General features: G+C 32.0%; 1 protein-coding gene across 2 annotated transcripts; it reads right to left on the bottom strand.

Annotated features, from left to right (window-relative positions):
• Window positions 1-1,300: 1,300 nt before the first annotated feature.
• On the bottom strand, window positions 1,301-21,174 carry LOC134728262 (zinc finger and BTB domain-containing protein 41-like). 2 transcript variants are annotated; one of them, XM_063592805.1, is made up of 9 exons: window positions 21,039-21,174; window positions 12,140-12,258; window positions 9,453-10,766; window positions 7,954-8,163; window positions 5,785-5,915; window positions 5,063-5,139; window positions 4,515-4,601; window positions 4,034-4,116; window positions 1,302-2,585 (listed from the first exon to the last, which is right to left on the bottom strand). In XM_063592805.1, exons 3-9 carry the CDS (start codon window positions 10,743-10,745, stop codon window positions 2,259-2,261), a joined length of 2,208 nt encoding a protein of 735 aa, XP_063448875.1. In that variant the 5' UTR covers window positions 10,746-10,766; window positions 12,140-12,258; window positions 21,039-21,174; the 3' UTR covers window positions 1,302-2,258. The 2 variants fall into 2 exon arrangements, with proteins under 2 accessions (XP_063448876.1, XP_063448875.1); XM_063592806.1 differs by lacking the exon at window positions 12,140-12,258 and having other exon boundaries at window positions 1,301-2,585; window positions 21,039-21,160.
• Window positions 21,175-26,091: the final 4,917 nt, after the last annotated feature.

The following is a 26,091-nucleotide window of genomic DNA, read 5'->3' as shown; positions in this document are numbered from 1 at the left end:
AATTGACACAAACCAAATTCATACCTGATCTGAGTTTTGTGTATAAGTTTCATAACATTTGGTTGAGATAAACTTAAGTTAAGAGAATGGAACCGAAAAATTCAGAATTTTTTGCATAACTATAGAAAAGTAAAAGTAACACCAGCAAAATTCAAACTTAATCTGTAATCAATTGTGCATAAGTTTCATATCATTTGATTTGGGCCTTCTTAAGTTACAGAAAAGACACGAAAAAATCAGGTTTTTTCAATTTATAAAGGGGCATAACTCAAGAACGTTTAAAGTAAGGCCAGCAAAATTCAATCTAGATCTGGGTTTTGTGGTAATAAGCATTGTGTACAACTTTCATTCCATTGATTGAGGCAAAATAAGTAAGAGATCAGAAACCAACTTTGGCACATACAGACATGTGTACGGACAGAATTACAGACCAGTAAGGGTAAAACTTAATGCATAGAAACACAAAAATCATGACTTTATCAAAGGGCATTACTTCAGATCAGTGTTTATTGGTCCATAACATCATTTTCAAATTTCAAATGATTTGGTTTTGACTTAATAACTGAAGTTAGTATCTGTAAACCAAAGCTTTGCCTTTTTTTTGGATCATCATCATTAAGGAGTTATTCTTTCAAATGATAAAAGTTACCACTGTCCAATTCAAGCTGATAGGTTCATTATGCCTCGGAAAACTACAACAGGAATTTTGAAGTCACATCAAACAAAGTGTGAGTTGCACAAAGATTCAATCAAAACTATTTATATTGTAAAATTTTGATAAAATGTTGACACAGATTTATCTTTAAATCTCTACTTTCCTTTTGACCGATACTTTAATGTTCTCAATGATTTTTTGTATATATTAGTTTGCTTTGAATGAAAAATGATAATAGCAGTTTCATAGACTACTGACAAAATGTACTTGAAGAGCTATGAAATGGGTGGATCATGCCCTTTTTTCCAACCCAGGATAAAAGGGGGGGGTTACAACTATATGTCCCCATTCAAATGCATTGATTGTCAAAGAAAGGGGTGTTCCAACCCCCAGAACCCTCCACCTGGATCGGCCACTGTATGAGTACCCTCTTGGCATGTCAGAAGTTTCTCATCAGACCAAATCTATGGATCCCTTAAATTATTGATGAAAGGTTTTAAAGGAAGATGTTGATTATAATAATAGTATACCTTTAAGCAGCTTACAAAACCACACATACAAACAAAATAGTATTCTGAAAATAGCTACAAATGACAAACAAAACAAACAAAACAAAGGTCATTTTCCGATACACAAAAATACTTGTGTTAAACACCTACAATTTTATTTGAAGTTGTTTTCATTAAATTCACATTAATTCTCACATTGTGAGTTACATGATTATTACATCAACAGCTTACAATAAAATAATAAATAGAAAGACAGGTTTGGAAACCACCATGCAATGAGTATATTATGTCAATCAATTGGACATTCAGCAGTTTGGAGAATCTTGATTCTTGAGAACAGACACACTGAAGTATGTTTAAAGTAGTTCCAACAAGTTAATGCTATACCAAACGAATATATTGGTGGCCTTTGACTGTTTTCTGCTCTTTGGTCAGATTGTTGTCTCTTTGACACAATCCCAATTTCCATTCTCAATTTTATGGTATTACATAATTAATATGTGTTTGATGTATGCATTAGTTATGTCAGAGTAGACTATATTTGATTTACATACAAGTAATAAATTATTACTTATCATTTCTCACGTTTTAAAAAGAGCAATTTGTTTTTAAAACATGAATAGCATCATTATCGCTAATTTTCAAGGTGCAGTAACACTTTCAGAGGATTTTTCATTGATATGGATTAGAATTTAGAATGAAATCTTAATTGCAGCTATTTTTCTGTCAACTAATTGATACTTTCACTGCTTTTCTAGGCTAATCCTAAATAATTGCAGACTTTAGCAAAACCTTATATCCAGGTAGATAAATTTTCTCTCTTAATCCACATTTATAAAAACCAGTGAGATTAAATTAATTCACAGTACGGTATAGCATAGTAACAGATTCTGCCTGGTGTCCTAATACTCCCTCGTTTTTGGGTCGAGATTGTCCTTGTTAATATTGTTGTAAATATGTTAGTGACACATCTCCATTAATCCCTAAAGGGAGTGTATACATATTCTACTGTACCCTCACAGCTCTTGAGGGGTGCTCCATAAACGGAGGGATCTACATACATATCATCTGTTGACATGTATTTTGTCATTATGTTAGGACAAAGGTAAATTACAGGTTCTAACAATGTTAAGTAAATCCTGATATTGTTCTCCAGTATCATCCTCTGCTATAGTAGCACCACAGCTCTGATCAAGTGGTCTAGTTTCTATTAATTCTAATGAGGTCTTGTCTGGTTCAAAAAAACGTTTTCTTCTAGCTTCCATATATTCATCATATCCTTTACCTGTCTTGACAACTTTTTCGTGTAATTTATTTATAGAAACTATTTCTAATTTGTGTATATTTTTCATATGACTGTTTAAATTTCCTTTCAATTTACAGCTGTACTCGCAGAGATGACAGGAAAATGGTCGAGCTTCCTGCAAAATAAAAATAATGCATTTATGAAAACATAATACTAGATCTTCAAGACTATGAGATGGTTTGTTGATTCTGAAACAACGCCCAAATAAGCATATTCAACATGACAAAACATTTGGCATTTTCTTTAAGAAATTTGAAGAATTTTAAATTGTCAGTCCAGCAATTCTGGGACAACAAATAAATAAATCTTAAAAATCAGATGGGAGCATTAATTTTTTTAACTACTGTCAGTACTGCGAAGAAGTTACCCATAGATCAAAAGCAAATTAGGTAGCACTAGACACATTTGGAAATTTTGTAGAAAAAAATCTGACTTTGGCTAAGGTCAAAACAAGGTCTTAGTGCTTCTGTAACTGTAACTTCACTAACCACCATCACCGAATGATCAAATACTGTAAACCAACTAATTTTTGTGGATACTCTTTTTTAGGTTAGCCCTTTCTAGCTCATCTGGCTGTGATTTAATTTCAAGATTCTCAATTTACATGATGGAAATTTTTTCCAACAATTTATGTTTACCTGAATAAAAATAAGTTTTCTTGGAAGATTTATATTCAAGTTATTTTTCTACTCACAAAAGCTGCAAATATTAGTTGGTTTACAGTACTCTCAGAATCTGTATTTCATTGATCAATATTTTGTGTTTTCTATTGATCAATATTTTGTGTTTTCTATTGATCAATGTTTTGTGTTTTCTATTGATCAATGTTTTGTGTTTTCTATTGATCAATATTTTGTGTTTTCTATTGATCAATATTTTGTGTTTTCTATTGGTTTTGTGTTTTCTATTGATCAATGTTTTGTGTTTTCTATTGATCAATATTTTGTGTTTTCTATTGATCAATATTTTGTGTTTTCTATTGATCAATGTTTTGTGTTTTCTATTGATCAATGTTTTGTGTTTTCTATTGATCAATGTTTTGTGTTTTCTATTGATCAATGTTTTGTGTTTTCTATTGATCAATGTTTTGTGTTTTCTATTGATCAATATTTTGTGTTTTCTATTGATCAATATTTTGTGTTTTCTATTGATCAATATTTTGTGTTTTCTATTGATCAATATTTTGTGTTTTCTATTGATCAATGTTTTGTGTTTTCTATTGATCAATATTTTGTGTTTTCTATTCATCAATATTTTGTGTTTTCTATTCATCAATATTTTGTGTTTTCTATTTATTAATTGAACTACATTAAATGTCATAACAAAACAAGTAGATATAGAATCATGTATGTGCAGAGTAGTCTATGATTTTGTAGTGATCTCCTGATAAGAAATCCAATTGCAAGAGATTATTTTAAGTGCTGTTTCCATTTTGATAACCCTTGTATTTATATTTTACTTAGTAATTTGTACTTTACTGATACACAACCACAAAACTGGTTGTGATGTTTTTGTTCTTGCAGAGTTACTGCACTTGTTGTCCCTAGCAACTTAAATACTTACAGAATGTGTACTCTGTTGATGAATTTGTAGTGTGGTCTGTGATCGTGTTGTGTAACTACATTTGTCACACTTAAAAAAGTTTGCTGAAAAACAAAGACAGGATTTAGATTTTATTGTCTCCAAAACTCCACTGACAATATGGATTGTTTCAAATCTATCTATCCTAACCATTAGAACAATTAAAATATTTTTCCCATCTTTTTATCGCTGTTGAATTTTTTTCATAAATACCAAGATTGGATTGTGTAAGTGGATTATTCTGGCCTGATAATAACTGGTAATATATATGCTTTACACAGGATGAAAATGAATATTCTGCCCTAAAAATTTAAGAACAATTTTAAGTAGCAAAATAAACTCAGACTTGCATCATGTTAAATTGAACATTCCATTCTCCCCCCCCCCCTGAAATTTTATTGGCCATACCTCTATATATATGTCTCACTATAACCATAGTAGAAATAGGCCTACATGTACTTACAACTATGGGCACAGTCCCAGTGACTTCTTAAAGCTTTCTTACTTTTAAACTTTTTTGGACACACATTGCATTGGAAATTCATGGAATCTGCAGAAAGAAAACATGAGTTATATATATTCATTACTAAAACATGTTTATCTTTCATTGCTAGAAGTCAAACAGGAAAAGTCTTTCTTGTATTTGTTGCTGACCATATCATATTCTTTTTTTCCCATTGTACTGTACAAATAAAACTCATTTCTACTTTCGATCCTGTTTTGATAACTTTTATATAAACCAATAAAATCTCTGCCTCCAAATTTGTGAAGGTGTGTACCATTGCAACAATCTTGAGTAAACTAAACATCGTTAAAACAAAAAGTAGAATGGAGCGTTTTCACATCCAGGAAATATGGAAACAGGAACTGAACTTTTATCAAATTAAATGATTTATTAAAATTGTTTGATAAAATGTATGTTTCAACCCCATCAATTTGTGTATTTAGAAAGATATTCACTGTTAATAATCAATGCGAGGTGCTCATATGACTAAATTAATCTAAGTTTACCTGAATGACTTTCTTGTTTGTGTATTTTTAGATAACTTGGATAAAAACAATAGAAATCACATATATCACATTTATACCTGAAAAAACAAAAATATAATGTTAAAACATTGTGATCATTCACCAACAAATTTATATATAATCTCAATATTTACATCATGATATCATTCATGATTTCAGGTTCATCCCACTCAAACTTTGCAATTTTAAAAGATAAATAGGGCATGCACGTATCTATAATATAAAATGACACAGTGCCATAATTCAAACTATCACAGGGTGTTCTGACTCTTAGCATTGTGTCTTCGTTTTTATAAAACTTGCAGACAGACAGACAGACAGACAGACAGACAGACAGACAGACAGACAGACAGACAGACAGACAGACAGACAGACAGACAGACAGACAGACAGACAGACAGACAGACAGACAGACAGACAGACAGACAGACAGACAGACAGACAGACAGACAGACAGACAGACAGACAGACAGACAGACAGACAGACAGACAGACAGACAGACAGACAGACAGACAGACAGACAGACAGACAGACAGACAGACAGACAGACAGACAGACAGACAGACAGACAGACAGACAGACAGACAGACAGACATTTCCCAGTTCCATTTTACTTACCTTGTAGTGGATTTTTAAAATTCTTGTAAGGTTACCTTTCCAATAGCAACTGTCCCATTTAATTAACTTCTTTTTTTAAACTTACGTTTTCATTTTCTCTGGAATAGGTTCAGCATGTTTATTATGGAGGTGTACAATCAGTGACGTCTTATTCTTGGACTTGAATGGACACAGGTGACAAAGATTGTGTGTTTTATGTTCAGCAGTTAGGTGTTTCTGAGAAATTCAATAAGGAAAATACATGCATATCACTGGCATGATTTATGATTTTATACAATTTATACAATTTATACAATTTAAACAAACAGCAATATTCTGTGCAAATAAATTCATTATTTCATGTAAATTAGTACAAGATTGTAGCCAGGGGTTTAATGGGAGCAATTTCATTCCCTTTGCAGAAAAAAGCATACATTGCCATTGTATAAATTTACTGCTTGTTTAATGAGTGAACTGTCTATATAAATGTAAAACTTGTCAAAGATTAACAAAAGAGTAATTAATTTAATGATAATGATGATAGTCATACATGTAATATATGGACCTACATAAATTAACAGAAATTATAGCACTTCTTCTTTCTTGTTTTTTTCTTTATTATATAATTAGCTTGGGACATTTGAGCATTACAGCAGAAAATTTATTATATAATTAGCTTGGGACATTTAAGCATTACAGCAGAATGCATTGAGTGTGTAGGTAAAAGTATAATTTTTTGTTAGCTTTGCTTGTTAGCTGAACTGTGATGTCATTAATAGTTTAGGTATACTACCCTCCTTTCAGAGTAGTCTAGTCCTTCAGACAAATAGATTGGTTATCTGTCGGACTTATAAGTCTTCTCTTTAAGGAGGGTAGTTTACCTAACCTAATAATGACTTCATGGTTCAGCCTACAAGCAAGCTAACCAAAGATATTACCTTAATCTACACACTCAATGCATTCAAATTGAGTATTTTATGTCAAACTTAGCTTGAAAACCTAAGGCTAAATATAATTAAAAATAATTAAGCATTGCTGTGAAACTAAAGCTAGGAAACTCATGCATCAAATGTACAACTAAGAATTATTTGTTATTTGCATTAACCAATGTAACTTTATATGCAATCAACGTGAAGCAAAACAATTCATGCAGAAAATGTGAAAATTGAAGAAAAAACTGTTCAATTCATAATTGAGACAAAACTAGGAAACTAACACACTAACAATGAAACCTAGGTATGGAATTGACTAAATCATGAAATTGTAAACTTAGACAAAGGCTGTTCCATATAACAAATTGTGGGTGGTTGCATTTTCTTCAGAATTTTTTTTCAGTATCAAAGACTTTGAACTAGGACCAATTATGGAATATATATCCACAAATATATTATAAATGTTTTTGATGCATGTGGTATATATGGCTATATACTCAAGTTGACCTCATAATAAAGAGGAGAATTAATTTCATTATTTGTGACTGACCCTATGACCAAATTGGGTTTTAACTCAACAACTATCTTGTTGAATTCTTTTTTACATCACTGATTTGTTTATTTTCAGTTTTTGCAACCTTGACCCTAAAGAAATCTACCCAAAATGGTTATAGAAACCATCTTGAAATTTTAGTAAGGTGTGAATGCAATTCTCGATGTTGAAGACCAACATGTGACTTTGAGATGTAGAACAGCAAAGTACTGTTTGCTTTTGGGTAAAAACGGCAAATGCGTTTGTATTCATTTGGTGTTTTCAATTCATATATCACAATGTATCATTATCCTTTCTAGTCCACTTTATTAGAGGCAGATTTAGGGTGTTTTCCAGAGGGCCCAGCACAGGGTTCTCACTAAGACAAGACAAGTCATTTTTGGTCATGGACGTCCAACAGTAAGAAGAAGATATCTAATTGCAACTTGATAAAATTTATAATTTTAGTCTCCATGACCTAATATAGAGCAATGAAATGACATTAAATTCAGATTACTTTTATACTTTTGGCTTTGCTATAAAATGATGATACACATCGGAGGTGGATTTAGAGGGGGTGCCCAGGCCCCTTGTTTTCTAGGAAAAATTTGGTTGAATATATAGGGAATCACTGAAGCATGACCAGAGCGGGCTCCCTCTCAAGAGGATCAGTGGGCCTCCACTTATGAAAATTTCTGGATCTGCCACTGCACATATGTATGTATCTATTCTCTGTTTATACAAAACAAATTGTAAATTGTCCATAAAATAGACCCAAACAATCAATTGATTCAATGATATTTACACTTACACTTAGTTCATGTTTCCATCCAAATACTTTATCACATTCTTTACATTTAAACTTCATTTCCTCTTCTTTATGGTATGATGAATGAGCACGTAAGCCTCCTTCTGATGTGAACTCCATTCCACAAACATGACATACTAACTTCTCTTTCTTATACTTATGACATCTCATATGATCTTTCATATTTATGTTCAAACATTTATATGTGCATCCCTGCATAAAAAAAACAGAGGGAAAAATAACTTCGTATATGTTAACTCAGTAACAATTGTAAGAATATTTATATTCATTTACGAGTATAGCCAAAATATATTGAGGTCATGTAATTTACTGGCAGCAGCACATCAAAGATGCCAGGCTTATAACTTTCTACACCAGATGGGCATTTCATGAACATGAGACTCACCCGTGAGTGGCCCTTAAATTAAGCAATTTTTGTATATCCAAACCAAATCAAGATATTTAGTGAGTGAATTTGGACAACTTTTTCCCTCCCTGATGCAATTCACAGACGGACAATAACAATTAAGGGATGACCAAATTTGGACCATCTTGTACGAATCTCATAATGGTTTCAGAAGAAACCTTTTAAGGTATTTTATGAAGTTTAGAAACAGTCATGATTACTACAAACAGATGACTAACATTTTAGCATCAAGTAGTATGTTTTAAAAAGCTTAAAACATGACACTAAATGTCCCATGTAAGCTGAAAAACCCTTTACTTAATTCAAATATTTTGTACAGTAAAATAATTTTATGAATTGACCTCATATGTATGAACATGCAGGAGGTTCTCTCTGCATTGAAGACCTATTGGTGACCTTCTGCTGTTATCTGTTCTATGGTCAGGTTGTTGTCTCTTTGACACATTCCCCATTTCCATTCTCAATTTCATGCCTAAACATCACACTGAACCAATTGATTACAAAAACTTTATAATGACCCCACTCGTTTGAATCTTTCCAAACTATCATACTGACCAATGACTTTCCTTCTAGGTATATAATAACTTTATTTTGACCTCAAATACATACAAGAACATCACACTGAACTCATGGATATCTTTCTAGGTACAATGTATATAATAACTGAACTCATGGATATCTTTCTGGGTTTATAATAACTTTATGTTGACCTCATAATGAGTCATATGTATGAACATATCTGACCATCACACTGAACCAATGGATATCTGAGTATATAACAATTTCATGTTGACCTCACATGTACATGTTTGAACATACATTATTATAAACATTGTACCTAGAAAGATATCCACGAATTCAGATTCTTGTAACAAGAACATCACACTGAATTCGTGGATATCTTTCTAGGTACAATGTTTATAATAACTGAACTCGTGGATATAATAGATATCTTTCTGGGTATCGTATATGTTACAACTTTATATTGACCTCACATGTATGAACAAACCTGAACTAATGGATATCTTTCTAGTTTTATAATAACTATATGTTGAACACACATGTATGAACATACCTGAAAATCACATTGAACCAATGGATATCTTTCTGAGTATATAACAACTTTATGTTGACCATACATATGTGAGGCGTACAGATGTGGCTGAACGCCCACCCAATCACACAGTTCACAGGGATATGGTTTGTGAAGCTTCCTCATGTGCTCTGCTCGTTCTGAAAATGACTGAAATATAAGATTACACTTGGTACATTTCCATTGTTTTTTAGGTTTAAGGCTTGTTGTGTCATCAGTCATATCATAGTCCTGATGATCTTTGGCATCTTCATCATTGTCATTATTTCTCTGGCGTTTATTACTTTTAATAAACTTTGTTACTTTTCTCTTCTTATTCAATGATGTCTTTTTCTGTTTTCTAGATGGCTTTTCCTTTGTATCTGAACTTAATGATCTAGAAGGTCTTTTAGTAGCCTTTCTACCTAAAGATGTATTATTTTGATTAAAGCTTGGACATTTTGTCACTTCACATTTTGATTTACTGTCAGATTTTTCAGAATTTTCAGGTGAGCTATCATTATCCATTGTTAACACTGGAAATACATCCCCTTTTTTTTCTTTTTTTTCATTATCAACACATTGCATTACAATATTTTCTATTTGATTTATAAGGTTTTCACCAAGTGAAGAACTGGAGGGTCTAGAGTCATTGGTGCAACCATATTCAACTGAGCTGGTTTCCATGTTATTGTCATCACTACTGGTTCCCTGATCATTTTTAAGATCAGTCACCTTCAGGTACAAACTGTCACCTCTGCTGACTGTTTTCATTGGTGTAGCTGGAAGATCATCATTTCCTAAAGGAATTGTACTGGTGCTTTCATAAGATGAATTACTATTATTTGAGTGAATGTATAGTTCTCTTTCAAAAACTGTTTTCTCTTTGACACCATCTTTATCATAAGTACTAGGATGTACCTTTGTAATTTGATACTGGTGATTAAATGAATCACATGCAGAGCTTAAATATAAGTCTTTACAGAGTTGTACAAGATCATTGTAAAAACTTTTTTCAATAACTAATTCTCCAGAATATAAAAATATCACGACAGCTTTAATTACATGAATTTGGTATTTTGTACAGTCAACTTGATGGTTTTCATTTGTTTGTGATATCTTGCTGTAGATGTGTTTTTCGCTGTTGGCTGCTAAGATAATGCTGTGTATATTTGCAGTGCCATCACATGCTTGTAGTGTTACATCACAGTTAACTCCCCTTTGCTGTAACTGATGCAGTGAGTGGAATACTTGATCTTTATATCCCGGTACAGAAACACTGATCACTTCATCCATTCCAATCTATGTTACATGTACCTAAAAATGTATGGTTATTTTACTATCTATTATACACTCATAACATAAAATACAGTGTTTATTATTTAAAGATATTTATTGAAAAACATGAATACTATTTAATGGAAAAGTAAAAAAAAGAATAAAAAAATGCAATGAGGGATGGAACTACTCATGAATGAATTTGTGAATGCATTTAGGACATGAGTTAATTGTCAGTGGTGATGGTTGTGAGTTGAATATTCTTCATTATTCAATATTAATAAAACTTGAGTGGTTGTTTCGATATATATGAATAATAATTTGAATAAAACAGCATATTCACCTTCAGAAAAAGTATTGTGAAAAACATTGTTTGCTTTTACTTGGATCATGCAGGAACATGCATATATATTAGTATACTGTTCCTAGGTGAGCTTATATGTGAGATTCACACATAAACTCATTTGAGGTGAAAGGAGTACAGGCAATAAGGCCTGATTTTGGCCCAAGAAAATCAAATGTTTGATAACTATTTCAAATTGGCATATAATGTTTAGAAATGCATAGGGTCAAGAAATATAAATGAAAAACATAAGGATTTTTACCTGATGACGTCACAATTACCTCATAACATGTACTGTTTTCACAAAACCGATGAAAAATACAGAATATATACATGATATATGCAGTTTTCTATCTTTATTTCCGTTGAGGAAACACTGTGCGCAGCCAAAAAACAACAAAATAATTTAACAGAAGCTTTATTATAACTATTGACATAATCTCACCAAATATAAAGTTGTTTCTTGGGTGCGCACATACTTTTTCAATCTAAAATATACTTAAAATTCGATGAAAATCAAGGAAAATATGGAATTTTACAAAATATGCAAATTAAGTCATGATTTGTTGCCATGGTCACTTGTTCAATGACAAATTTGTTTTGTTTTTTTGAATACCTTGTACCTTAGTCAAGTTTTCAGTAATTTAAGAAAATGTAAGATAACTTTTAAATTTGCAGTAATTTTTGGGCCAAATACAGGCCTTTTTGCCCCTACTCCTTTATATGAAATTTACATTTTTTGTATATATGCGAAATTGTCTTGTGTAGATTGGAGCATTGTCATCTTCTTCTAAGATAAATCTTGCCACCTAATTTGTTTTTAAATTTGATTGTAGATTCATTTAGGATTGGTTGGTGTTGAACACCGGCATTCTTAGTTTAGTCATTGTGGCCAGCTTTTAATGACAGAAAAGGCCAAGTGCTTGGAGAGAACCACAGACTAGTCAAAGTAAGACAAGAAGACTTTCATTTGAGATATGCTATAAACCACAAGGGAGACAACACATTTGCATCCATAATTTTGTCCATTGTCCAAATACCATAATTACAAAATGTACATAATACATACTATTATATGGTTAGTATTGATATATACTAGTACAAAGGTCTTCTTTTAAACTTCTAACCATTATAACCATGCTGTCCTTGTATTGCATATTGATATTCCCTATATTGCAATTTGCAAAACTGAAAAAAAAAAATAATGATATATAAATGTATAGATGGAAGTTTGTTTTCCAGTTTGAATGGTTTTACACTTAGTCTAGTAATTTTTTGGGGCCATTTATAGCTTGCTGTTCGGTGTGAGCCAATGCTCCCTGTTGAAGACATACTTTGACCTATAATTATTGTAAGTAGTGATAATGACAAGGTTCAGAATCAGCAGTCATAAACTTCATTTTGAAATTGGTAGATGCATCTATACCAAAAACTCCTATATAAATAAATTCAGTGGAACAATGTTGAAGATGAGTAACATTTTCTATTCCACCTCCTGAAATTTTCTATTTGAAGGAAGGACTTATATATAATTAGTGTACAACTGTTTAATTAGAAACATTACTATTTAAAGCTAAACTTATTACATTGTAATTCTCACTTTATGTGGTTTTTAAGTAATGAATACACTAATTTAACCTATAATGGTTTAATTTTTAAATTGTTATTTGGATGGAGAGTTGTCTCATTGGCACTCACACCACATCTTCCTATATCTATCTATAAGTTCCTTAAAATGTATTTTTTACTTAGAGCAAACGATTTCAATGTTTTTTTTTATTGTTGTCTATTTATAATGTACATGAATATCTACAGTGATAAACTGATTTTTATTTCTATGTAATACTAGAGTTACTCCCCTTGGAACACAAAATATTTTGATACTTGTTTAGTAATAATTGTAGTGAGATTTTTAATAAACAGCTGTGCCATGATCGCATGATACGCCCGTTGTCTTGTGTGTAAGTTTTATGCAATAATCATAAATAGTTTCTGAGATACAGCGCGACATGTGAAAACACACATTTTTTAACAAAAAATTCAATAACTCATAAATAAAATTTGAATCATCACCAAAAACTATACATGATGAAATCATAATCTTTCAATCAGTTAAATTGAAGTCTAGAGCTGGCATGTCAGTTAACTGCTAGTAGTCTGTTGTTATTTATGTATTATTGTCATTTTGTTTATTTTCTTTTGTGACATCTTCTGACATCAGACTCGATTTCTCTTGAACTGAATTTTAAATGTGCATATTGTTATGCATTTACTTTTCTACATTGGCTAGGGGGAGGGTTGAGATCTCATAAACATGTTTAACCACGCGGCATTTTTGCGCCTGTCCCAAGTCAGGAGCCTCTGGCCTTTGTTAGCCTTGTATTATTTTTATTTTAGTTTCTTGTGTACAATTTGGAAATTAGTATGGCGTTCATTATCACTGAACTAGTATATATTTGTTTAGGGGCCAGCTGAAGGACGCCTCTGGGTGCGGGAATTTCTCGCTACATTGAAGACCTGTTGGTGACCTTCTGCTGTTGTTTTTTTTTCTATGGTTGGGTTGTTGTCTCTTTGACACATTCCCCATTTCCATTCTCAATTTTATATCTTAAGATTAATACAACTAAGAAGTTTGTAAAGTTTTAAGCAATAATCATAAACTGTTTTTGAGATACAGTGAGACAAATTTTATTATTATTGTGAGAAAAAAAACACCCCTGTTTTAGTTACAAAGTCCCGTAAAAACTCAAAAAGTTTTAATCTAATTTTCACCAAAAAGTATACAGATTGTTTGACCATCATAAGAAACAACTATATTAAGTTTGATGAAATTTTGATAAGTTGTTCTCAAGTTAGGATGCGACATGTTTACACCGGACAGACAGACAGACAGACAGGCAGACAGAGGTACAGACAACGGACATTTGTATACCATAATACGTCCCGTCAAAATTTTTTCGAGCGTGTAAAAAGTTATTATTTGTTCTATCTATACTAATATTGACTTATGTTCATAATTGAGCTTTCTTTAATAAGATGTTTCATATTTCATGTATTTGTATAAGCAAATACAAATTAGGAAATGCTTGTACATGTATCTGCAATAATTTTCAGTCTACCACTTATACAGTGTGATATTGTGAATATTACATGCCCCTGGACTTAATAACATTATCTGTAAATTCTTTTTCTAACTGCATTCTTCCACTTGATAAAAAAGAAAACTGGAGAATGTGCCCATGGGACACAGATGATGTCACTGCTTGTAGATAACGATTCATAACTAGAAAACTGTTCAAGTGATGCCACCCAAATTCGACACTGATCAGTGTTTTGTGGTAATAAGCATTGTATAAATTTTTTAACATTTGTTGAGGCAAACTTAAGTTAAATAACTTTTCCATATATAAAAGGGACATAACTCTAAAAGAGTGAAAGTGATCGCACACAGACAAACTAAAGTTGGAGAACAGAAACTTTCAAATTCATCCATTTTTGCTCTATAATTGATCATTTCTTAAGAAAGATAAAAGTGACCCCAACCAAATTTGAAAATCTTTTACCACATATAAAGGGACATTACTCCATAAGGGTAAAAGTGAACCCACACAGGCAAATTAAAGTTTGAGAATGGAAACCATTTATCATGTTTATAACAGAGCATTTCTCAAGAATAGTAAAAGTGACCCAACTCAAATTTTAAATTGATAAGAGTTTAGTGGAATGAGCAGTGTATAAGTTAAATTGTTTTATAACATTTGGTTGAGGCAAACTAAAGAAAGAGAACGTTTCCCATATGGACCATAATTTGGTATTCGGCCTTTGGTTTCTTTTGGTATCCTTTTTTATAAGTTCTAAAACTTTAACTCTTATTTATTCCAAATCATTGGCAATGTAAAATTCTTTAAATCCAGTTAAGAAAAAAACTTTTAACTTGGAATTAAAATCTTTAAAATAGGCATCATGTGATATTTGTGACCTGTACACCATCTACATGGTTTCCACATTTTAACCTACTTTAGTGGGCTAAAATCAATAAAGTACTTCCTTTCAAGTCATGCATGGTAAAAGTTTACTTCTCCTTTGACAAGTTTAAGTGTTTGCAGAACATGAATAAAAAAAAAAAAAAAAAAATTTTGACAAGATACCAACTTTGTACATTCCAAGTGTAACGGTATATTAACATGCATTTTTCATTTAATTATCTTTATTCACCTAAAATATCCAGTAATATTTACTGCTGAAGCAAAATCAATCCAACGAACATTGGCACCATGATAAGAGACGTAATTTCGATTGAATTTTCCAAGGACCCTTTACGTCGTTATTGGGAAACGTAGTGTGTTTAAACGTCGGTCAAATCTGAAATCGATTTTGTCAAGTCATTGGGCATTTATTTTCACACAAGATCGTTTGTAACATTATGCACATAGGAAAAATAATAGACCCCCGGCGCAATCTCTTTGAAAATTGTATTTTCCTTTTTTAAACAAGTCGAAACAAGTGTACAGATTATGTTTGCTAACATCCCGTTGGAAACAAAAACAATGTTTAGAACTAGTATATCGTATGTCGGGCTGTAATGGCGTGATCACATGTTAGTCACATGTTTCACGTTTGACCGGAAATGATTAGAACTTAAGGACAAAAACAATTTTGAAGAACAGTGGCGTGATTTTTGTGTCCGATATCATAACGCAATTTTTAAATGATGTAATCTGCTTTGTTGTAATAGAATTCTTAAAAACAATATGCAAATATGAACTCTCGCGAGATGTTCAAACAGGTAAATCCGAGATGATTTACATTCTTGTTTTGATCTTCGTAATAATTAAGTAAGAAAATTATGTTGTCGTTATGCGTTACATTTCACACAAAACAGAAGTCCAGTTATTTATTAAAATTGTTTTTGTCCTTAAGTTATAACCATTTCCGGTCATACGTGAAACATGTGACTTCCATGTGATAACGCCATTACGGCCAGATGTACGAAATACTAGGTCTAAACATTGTTTTTGTTTCCAACGGGATGTTAGCAAACATAATCTGTAGACTTGTTTCGTCTTGTTTAAAAGAGGAAAATACAATTGTCAAAGAGATTGCGCCGGTGGTCTGTTATTTTTCCTATGTGCATAATGTTACATACGATCCTGTGTGAAAATAAATGCCCAATGACTTGACAAAATCGATTTCATATTTGACAGACGTTAGAACACACTTCGTTTCCCGATAATGACGTGAAGAGTCCTTGGAAAAATCAATCCAAATTACGTCTCTTATCATTGTACCAATGCTCGTTGGATAGATTTAATTTTAGCAGTAAATATTACTGGATATTTTAGGTGAATAAATATGATTTAATAAAAAATACATGTTAATATACCGTTACACTTGGAATGTACAAAGTTGGAATCTTTGTCACAGTTTTTAATTAATATTTTTTAATCATGTTCTGCAAACACTTATCAGAAACGCAATAAACTTGTCAAAGGAGAAGTAAACTTTTACCATGCATGACTTGAAAGGAAGTACTTTATAGATTTTAGCCCACTAAAGTAGGTTAAAATGTGGAAACCATGTAGATAGTGTACAGGTCACAAGTATCACATTGTGCCTATTTTAAAGATTTTAATTCCAAGTTAAAAGTTTTTTTCTTTACTGGATTTAAAGAATGTTACATTGCCAATGATCATGATGATTTGGAATAAATTGTATATAACTGGAATATCAAAACCAAATATAAATACATTTTTTTGGCTTAAACATCAAGATACAACGATTATGGTATCCTGTATCAATGAAGAAAATATGGAAAATTCTGAATAAATTGTACTAATTGTTTTCAAAACAAGCACATATTTAGGAGTTTTATAATACTGTTACATTCAAGATGGATTTTAAGAAAAAGTATACTGTTCAGATTATTTTAAGCAGATTTTGCAATAAAATAAAACTAAAAAAATGCTTTTGGTTTCTTATGGTTTCCTGTCAGGTTTAAAAAAACCTTTAATATAACATTGAAAATAGATTTTAAATATTAACATGAAGCAAGTTACACTAGTAATGATGTTTATTTATGCCTTTTGAATTATATTGTGCAAAATAAAGAAAAATAAGATTGGTTTCCTGTTTGGTTTCATGTCACGTAAACGGTGAATCAAAATGTATAAATTTTTTCTCGAAAAACTCAATTTTTCCATTCATACTATTCTAACACCAACACAACCCACAAAATAAAAGTTAAAATTAAAGAACTTATAAAAAAGGATACAAAAAGAAACCAAAGGCCGAATACCAAATTATGGTCCATATATAAAGCAAAGGATTGTTTTTGGAGAAACACAATACAGTTAAATTTATCAATAAAAAGTAAGCATTAAATGTTGAATGGTTTGAATTCAAATATTCATACAGAGAGTTAATAAAAATCAAATTTCAAACAAGGTTTTGATGTAACATTGTGTTGCTTTTAGAAAAAGGAAATCTAAGGATACATAAGTATTAAATTTTACCTGAAGCCGAAGAAAAACAATTTATCCTTCACAAACTATGTCAGTGCTATTTCATTTCATCCATTGAAATGATCATTACTTATGTTTTATACTTAGTTCATTATAAAACTAGAGGCTCTAAAGAGCCTGTGTCGCTCACCTTGGTCTATGTGCATATTAAACAAAGGACACAAATGGATTCATGACAAAATTGTATTTTGGTGATGGTGATGTGTTTGAAGTTCTTACTTTACTGAACGATTTTGCTTCTTACAATTATATCTATCATGAACTTTGCCCATTAGTAACAGAGAACTATATTTGGTAAAAATTTACATAAATTTACCAAATTAATGAAAATTGTTAAAAATTGACTATAAAGGGCAATAACTCCTTAAGGGGCCAATTGACCATTTAGGTCATGTTGACTTATTTGTAGATCTTACTTTGCTGAACATTATTGCTGTTTACAGTTTATCGCTATCTATAATAGTATTCAAGATAACCAAAAACGGCAAAATTTCTTTAAAAATTACCAATTGGAGGGCAGCAACCCAACAACCAGTTGTCCAATTCATCTGAAAAATTCAGGGCAGATAGATATTGACTTGATTAACATTTTTATCCCATGTCAGATTTGCTCTAAATGCTTTGGTTTTTGAGTTATAAGCAAAAAACTGCATTTTACCCCTATGTTCTATTTTTAGCCGTGGCGGCCATCTTGGTTGAATGGCCAGGTCATCATACACATTTTTCAAACTAGATACCCCAAAGATGATTGTGGCCTAGTAGTTTCAGTGGAGATTTTGTAAAAGATTACTTAGATTTATGAAAAATGGTTCAAGATTGACTATAAAGGGCAATAACTCCTAAAGGGGTCAACTGACCATTTTGGTCATGTTGACTTATTTGTAGATCTTACTTTGCTGAACATTATTGCTGTTTACAATTTATCTCTATCTATAATAATATTCAAGATAATAACCAAAAACAGCAAAATTTCCTCAAAATTACTAATTCAGGGACAGCAACCCAACAACCGATTGACCGATTCATCTGAAAATTTGAGGGCAGATAGTTCTTGACCTGATAAACATTTTTATCCCATGTCAGATTTCCTCAAAATGCTTTGGTTTTTGAGTTATAAGCCAAAAACTGCATTTTACCCCTATGTTCTATTTTTAGCGGTGGCGGCCATCTTGGTTGGTTGACCAGGTCACGCCACACATTTTTTAAACTAGATACCCCAAAGATGATTGTGGCCAAGTTTGGATTAATTTGGCCAAGTAGTTTCAGAGGAGAAGATTTTTGTAAAAGATTACTTTAATTTACGAAAAATGGTTAAAAATTGACTATAAAGGGCAATAACTCCTAAACTGGTCAACTGACCATTTTGGTCATGTTGACTTATTTGTAGATCTTACTTTGCTGAACATTATTGCTGTTTACAGTTTATCTCTATCTATAATAATATTCAAGATAATAACCAAAAACAGCAAAATTTCCTCAAAATTACCAGTTCAGGGGCAGCAACCCAACAACCGATTGACCGATTCATCTGAAAATTTTAGGGCAGATAGATCTTGACCTGATAAACATTTTTATCCCATGTCAGATTTCCTCAAAATGCTTTGGTTTTTGAGTTATAAGCCAAAAACTGCATTTTACCCCTTTGTTCTATTTTTAGCTGTGGCGGCCATCATGGTTGGTTGACCAGGTCACGCCACACATTTTTTAAACTAGATACCCCAAAGATGATTGTGGCCAAGTTTGGATTAATTTGGCAAAGTAGTTTCAGAGGAGAAGATTTTTGTAAAAGATTACTTTAATTAACGAAAAATGGTTAAAAATTGACTATAAAGGGCAATAACTCCTAAACGGGTCAACTGACCATTTAGGTCATGTTGACTTATTTGTAGATCTTACTTTGCTGAACATTATTGCTGTTTACAGTTTATCTCTAACTATAATAATATTCAAGATAATAACCAAAAACAGCAAAATTTCTTCAAAATTACCAATTCAGGGGCAGCAACCCAACAACCTATTGACCGATTCATCTGAAAATTTCAGGGCAGATAGATCTTGACCTGATAAACATTTTTATCCCATGTCAGATTTGCTCTAAATGCTTTGGTTTTTGAGTTATAAGCCAAAAACTGCATTTTACCCCTATGTTCTATTTTTAGCCGTGGCGGCCATCTTGGTTGGTTGACCAGGTCACGCCACACATTTTTTAAACTAGATACCCCAATGATGATTGTGGCCAAGTTTGGTTTGATTTGGCCCAGTAGTTTCAGAGGAGAAGATTTTTGTAAAAGTTAACGACGACGGACGACGACGACGGACGACGACGACGGACGCCAAGTGATGAGAAAAGCTCACTTGGCCCTTCGGGCCAGGTGAGCTAAAAAGTGAACTCTTATTAACGTTTGAATATTATAATGGGACAGGATAGTTTTCTAAGGTCACTTGAAAGTGTGAATATGCTCTAAATTGGTCAGACAATACTTGGTCATGTTTTATGAAGATTTAAGCCTTCATAAAACTTGACCAAGTATTGTCTAACCTATAAGTAGGGTATGCCCACATGCCCAGTTTGCTGCCTATCTGACTAAATATAAAATCTATTGTTCACCATGATTGAAAGCTGTGATGATCAGGTAGATTCCACTCACTTATGCCTCACTGAACAGAATTTCTATTGTTAGATTTAACATGAAATTTAAAGGTCAACTATTCCTTTTGTTGTTGATCAGGTGTTCAGATAGGTATACAATAGATTGCAAGTTTTGTCACTTTAGCAGAAAACTGGTCATCCCTATTTTTAGTAAAGTGCATATATATGTTAATGCATATAATGCTAGAGATTATAGCCAATATAACCAGAAAATGCCATTCAGCCCTAATTTGCTTTAAATCCAGTGTAAACAAAAATACCCCTCTAAGAGGGATAATTTTATCCCTCTAAAGAAGGATTAGTTTAAACATATTTATTTAGAGTGGATTGGGAAACAAGTTTTGCAACTTATATTAATCCCTTTCTAAAGAAGGATTATCCCTCTATACAGGTATAATCACCATACAGGGGTTTGTTCCCAGGCTGATTAAAGGGATAGTCTTTGCATTTAATAGTCCAAATAATTATGACGTTGAAAGGCTATGATATGTTTTGGCTTTGACACCTTACATCGACATATATATATATATGTAAGGCATCAAAGCAAAAAAATATCATAGCCTTTTAAGACTTTATAAATTTTAGACTACACATTTAGGGGTTATCTCTCATTTGAGGAGTTGTTCCCAGCCTAATTTTAAATACTAAAATGGGGAGAGAAATGAGGTGCAAATAATGGATAGTCGACCTGTCAATGGCTGTGCAGCTAATGCATGCAGTGAGTTGTTGTGAAGACGTATGCAGAGATGAGCCTGTGACTGTGTACACAAAATATCAGAAAAAATAGTTAAACGTACCATATTAAACTATGGACATATATTTGTGTGTTTTTTTGTGCATATTATTTGTAGGACAACTTGATAAATGTTTAGTGACAAGACTATCATGACTGTTATTATTATTTTGCTATCAAGGTCTGCTCCAATAACCATCACACCAAATGGAAACGCCCACTGCGGCATATCATTTTGTATTCACACTACAGATTAAATTATGGGTAGAATAGAATTAAAATCATGTGACCTGATATATATTTATTGTATCAAAATTTATTTAAAAGGATATTTGATTAGAATTTTTATTTGATTAACCCTTTTTGTTCTGGTTATCAGACTCTCCTTACGAACAATAAGACAATTCGGCCCAATGCATTTCGGCCCAATGATGTTCAGACTATAGAGATAGACTATTCATTTGTTATAACAAAGCAATGTTATAATTGACAGAAAAAAGTTATTGCTTTCACCAAAATTTCTAAACAGATTGGCTTAATATTCGGAAAATGTCAAGATTTCATTTTTTTTTTTAAGAATACAAGTGTGGACACAGATCAGTGTGGATAGTAGGTTAGATGTTTGTATGGACTTTCTGTACTAACTAGTAGAGGAAGTCCCTGATGTTTGACAGTGTTTTCTGACAAAAAAGAGTTTCCTGAAAAAAAATCATTTACCCCAACCTGAACCAAACACTTAACATAAGCAGTGTTAATTGTTTATCTAATATTTAGTTTTAATGCCAATAGTTATCAAAGATACCAAGGACTTAAAACCTATATACGTCCCTGAAGATACCAGGCGCTTATAATTTAATACGCCAGTCGCGCGTTTCGTCTACTTAAATATTTATAAAGTCAAACAAGTACAAAGTTGATGAGCATAGAGGACCCAAAATTAAAAAAAAAGCCAAATACGGCTATAGCCTAAGGTAATCTCATGCCTGGGATAAGATAATCCTTAAAGAATTTTTAAAAAATCAAACTTTTGTTAACAGGAAATTTATATGTGTCATGTAGGAGACACTGACTGTATTTCGATATACGCCTGAGGCGGCCTATGGTTATCCATAGGTACCCTTGGGTACCTATCTTTTGATTTTTTTTTGGTTCTACAGATACAAATATAAGTTATACCGGTACAGTTAGCTATTTTTGTTGTGGTTTGAAAGTGGACAGTGCTGAAATTTATTGTTAATTCACACAAATTAGGGAATTTACGAATGAATGAATGATAAATGTTGAACAGTGAAATATGATTTTAGCATTCATTATAAGGCCTAAATTGTGGCAATCACTTCCTGCACAAATAGATATTCGCTGAGTGATCGGTTTTTTGAGAAAAAAAAACATACTTCCACCTAAACATAGTAAACTGGTGAACAAACATTCAAAACTGTAAAATGTTATCAGACTAATCAGTGTGTATTTACCATGACAACAGAAATAAATCAATAATAAAAATTAAAATCTGAAGTCCATCATTCAAGAAATAAAAATTTTGTGTTTTTCTATCGTCAGGACAAAAATGACTCCTGAAATGGTTTAGTGGTTACAGAAGAGAAGAGGAAAGTTTTGAGAAAGTATTATACGACGACTTTACAGACGACAGTCGGGCGATATTCACATGTGCCAAGTAATGACACGGTTAGCTCACATGGCCCACAAAGATTAAAAAGGGATATTCTATTAAGTAATCTTGTGATAGAGTTATGAACGTTCATTAATTAAGTGACCTTTCACCACTCTACAACGAATGGACTTCTTTTATTGATACGCAAGTCTACATTCATCATAGTATGACTCTTTAACATTACTCACAACTCATGTACCACAATATTATTCGTTATATTACCAATACCTTTGTATACGGATAAACAGGTATTATAACACATAATAATGGACCGGGTCCTCACCATATATTATAACAAATGTATTTGACTCATTACAACGATGTGAATGGTTTATGGATTGTTGGTATATTGTGAAATTAGCCGTTGTGTTGATTCCCGACAGACTCTCAACAGACGAACTACATATGTGAGAGCTGGTTCTGGGATCTTTACACGTTGTGGGGGAAAACTAGCTATGACAATGCCAAGGATGGTACATGGTATTGCTGCCGATATAGAGGCAGGCCGGGATCGACTGACACCTAGAATATCAAGAAACTCGCTATTAATATCATAGCGGCTTGATCAGTTTATATACTAAGTTCTGAATGTACTAGTAACCCTTAAAGGGAAAATTCACGATTTTTTACTTATGGTTTAAATATGTTCATTATGACATAATATATATATTCACAAAGTTTTATCGCTATTTGTGCAGTAATAAAGGAGAAATTCAATATTTAATGAAAAAATATTAACTACTTCCTGTAGGTCGTGACGTTTTCTCCTGGTTTTTGCATGCCGGGATTTAAAAAACAATCATTAAAAGTCTTGGTTTTTAATCATATTTTAACGTAATCGTAAGCGCGCCGATGACTTATGCTTTATCTAATAACCATCCGATAATAAGAAGATAAAACGCACATACGTTCAATTGTACATATTCATGAGATAATTTTTCTGTGTTAAACGTATATATTCGAATTATTTTTGTAGACAACACAAAAAGTTATAAATTGATTTTTAATTAATGTATTTTCGGACTGATAAGGTGAACAAAGTAAAGTACAATAATCTGTTGGTGTACTCTTATTGACCTTTTACTATCTCTGCTATGACTTGGTTGATACGATGTGTGTATTCACGGTTCTGTAGCAATACTCGTAGATGGCTTGTTGAAAGGTAAATTGTTATTTGCACTTCGGTATTTAACCACGCCTCTCGGGCACACCTTGCCAGGTGTGACTGTCTATTCGGATCAGTGAATTATAAGACAAGGGGAGCATCCAATACACATATTTAAAATATATATTCAAGTTGGTGACAAATAAAAATTGATCGCCGTGGAATTATTTAATTATGTTTGGTGCTATTATTTATTTTAATTCAAATAAGTTAATTTACTAAGAAATACACAATTTTTGGTTAAAGACGGGAAACTTAATTCATATGTCCGATTGAAATGATTTACACCTTTTGTCCTTGATTGATGTCTAATAAAAAGGAGAACTTAGAAATTATAAATAGCTTTACCAAAGTATTTTTATTTGTCTTTATTAGGCAAATAAATGAATGAGAACACTTAGATTTAGACTTTTTAAAAGCCACGTACAAATTAATAACTGGAACTCACTGAAGATAACTCTACCGAAGCGGAATATAATATGAACGAACAAAGAAAAAAATACTTTTGTACTTGAGAAGTCTTAAAACATTGACAGCAAATTTAAGGTCTTCTTGGAATGGAATCGAAAAATTACGAATAGATATTCTTTATCAAGTGTGAAAAACGTCAACCAAATTTAATCATAATCGGGGACGTCCTTATTAAAGTAGTCTTCGTCTCACAACGTATAATACTTAATAACTATTTGACCAAAGATGTTTAAAAACAAAAGACAACGAATTTAATGTCATCTTTCCCTATTTTTGAATGTAATTATAAGTCTGTTCAACTGGCAAGAATACCCCTAAAGCGGACAAATATCTGACAAGCAGTTTATTCTTTAAATTTGCTGTCATTGAATATCAAGAAAGAAAATAAATCCCGAAAATGATTTGAAACTTTAATACTCAATAGCTTTCCTAGAAAATATTCACATCCCTCGGGGATTATTAGTGTACGTCCAGTTGCATATGTCGGAACAGTTGTGGTGTTGACGAATTTCTTTCTTTATTCGAGAACAATCTAATTGATATATAAATCTGTGATTTTACTATGTTCATAGCTTCGATGAACCAAAGCAAGTTATAGATCGACCTGTATTTAAATCAAATTGGCCATCTTCTTCTTCTTCTTCTTTTGGTATACAATAGTCTATCGAATTGGATGATTACATACTGTTGGTATACGTGGACTAGTCTTTTTACAAAACTTTTACCCCAATTTGCACAAAATGCATGTTTCTTTCTTATGTTCAATGTATACATGTATATATTTTAAATTGCGCTGTAGTTCCGTAACTTTCTATCCGGGCGTATAAACGAATCGTCGACAAGTGCGCACATTTTTTTAATCAACATTTCTGGAATGATCCAACTATGTCCTTTACTATTGACAACGAGTAAATATTACATTGTCCCAGAGACATATAATACAATTATATGTCTCTGATTTTCCCCAAATTAACCCTTGGAAAAAATACGTATATTTGTATATCTTCATTTTTTTTTGTTTTTTTTTTTTGTATCATTTTTGTTTTTTTTATAAATAATATTCTTTACACCAGAAATTTTATTTATAAACAAGCGTACGAGTTAAGTAATGACTAGTATATTATATCACTTTCGGACACGCAAGACAGAGATGTATATTATACATGCACCTGATAGTTCAAAATGGAAAGTGATAAGTTATCGGCCGTGTACACTGATCAATACCTACAGAAGTGAAACGATGCATGAACTTGCAGGCCCGACAGGAAATCGCTTGAATACCTGGTCGTGTCACCTTACACCCCTCACAATACCTTTGGGAGTAATACCTTAAGCCATGCGGGTGATCAGTGGAGCGAAGATCCTAATTTATTTGAATAAAGTATATTACTTTAAAGAATTATGAACGAATTAGATTTTCAAAAACAATTTTCACGGAACTCTTATTTATGATTTGAACTTTGACTTTTTAACTAATTCCAATATTAACAGTTTAAAAATAACAGACTATATGTTTATTAAAAATATAAGAACATTTTCCGAATCAAGTTAGTTAGTCAGATAAAACAACCGTACGATTGACAAGATATCGACACGTAATTACGACAACATCGGTTACTGTGGTTTTGTTTCTTTATGGTTTATAGACATGTCGTGATTTTTATTTGGACAAGATAACAAAATGGCGGAACGCAAAGAACTGATACTCAAAATTTAAAATCGATGGTGATCTCTTATCTAGCGGAATAAAACTTTAATATTTATAAATTTGAGCATTTTTATACAGAATGGACATAATATGAATTTTTG

Source organism: Mytilus trossulus, chromosome 8 (genome assembly GCF_036588685.1).
Source record: "Mytilus trossulus isolate FHL-02 chromosome 8, PNRI_Mtr1.1.1.hap1, whole genome shotgun sequence".
Classification (NCBI taxonomy): Eukaryota; Metazoa; Mollusca; class Bivalvia; order Mytilida; family Mytilidae; genus Mytilus; species Mytilus trossulus.
This window is presented reverse-complemented; position numbering and strand designations above follow the sequence as displayed.

Coding starts and splice junctions, on each gene's coding strand:
- LOC134728262 (XM_063592805.1), bottom strand. CDS start 10,745: ATGGATGAAGTGATCAGTGTTTCTGTACCGGGATATAAAGATCAAGTA. Junction 8,164..9,452: donor TGGTTCAATGTGATTTTCAG/GTATGTTCATAC, acceptor TTTTTTATGCAG/GGATGCACATATAAATGTTT. Junction 5,140..5,784: donor ATTCCAGAGAAAATGAAAAC/GTAAGTTTAAAA, acceptor TTGTTTTTTCAG/GTATAAATGTGATATATGTG.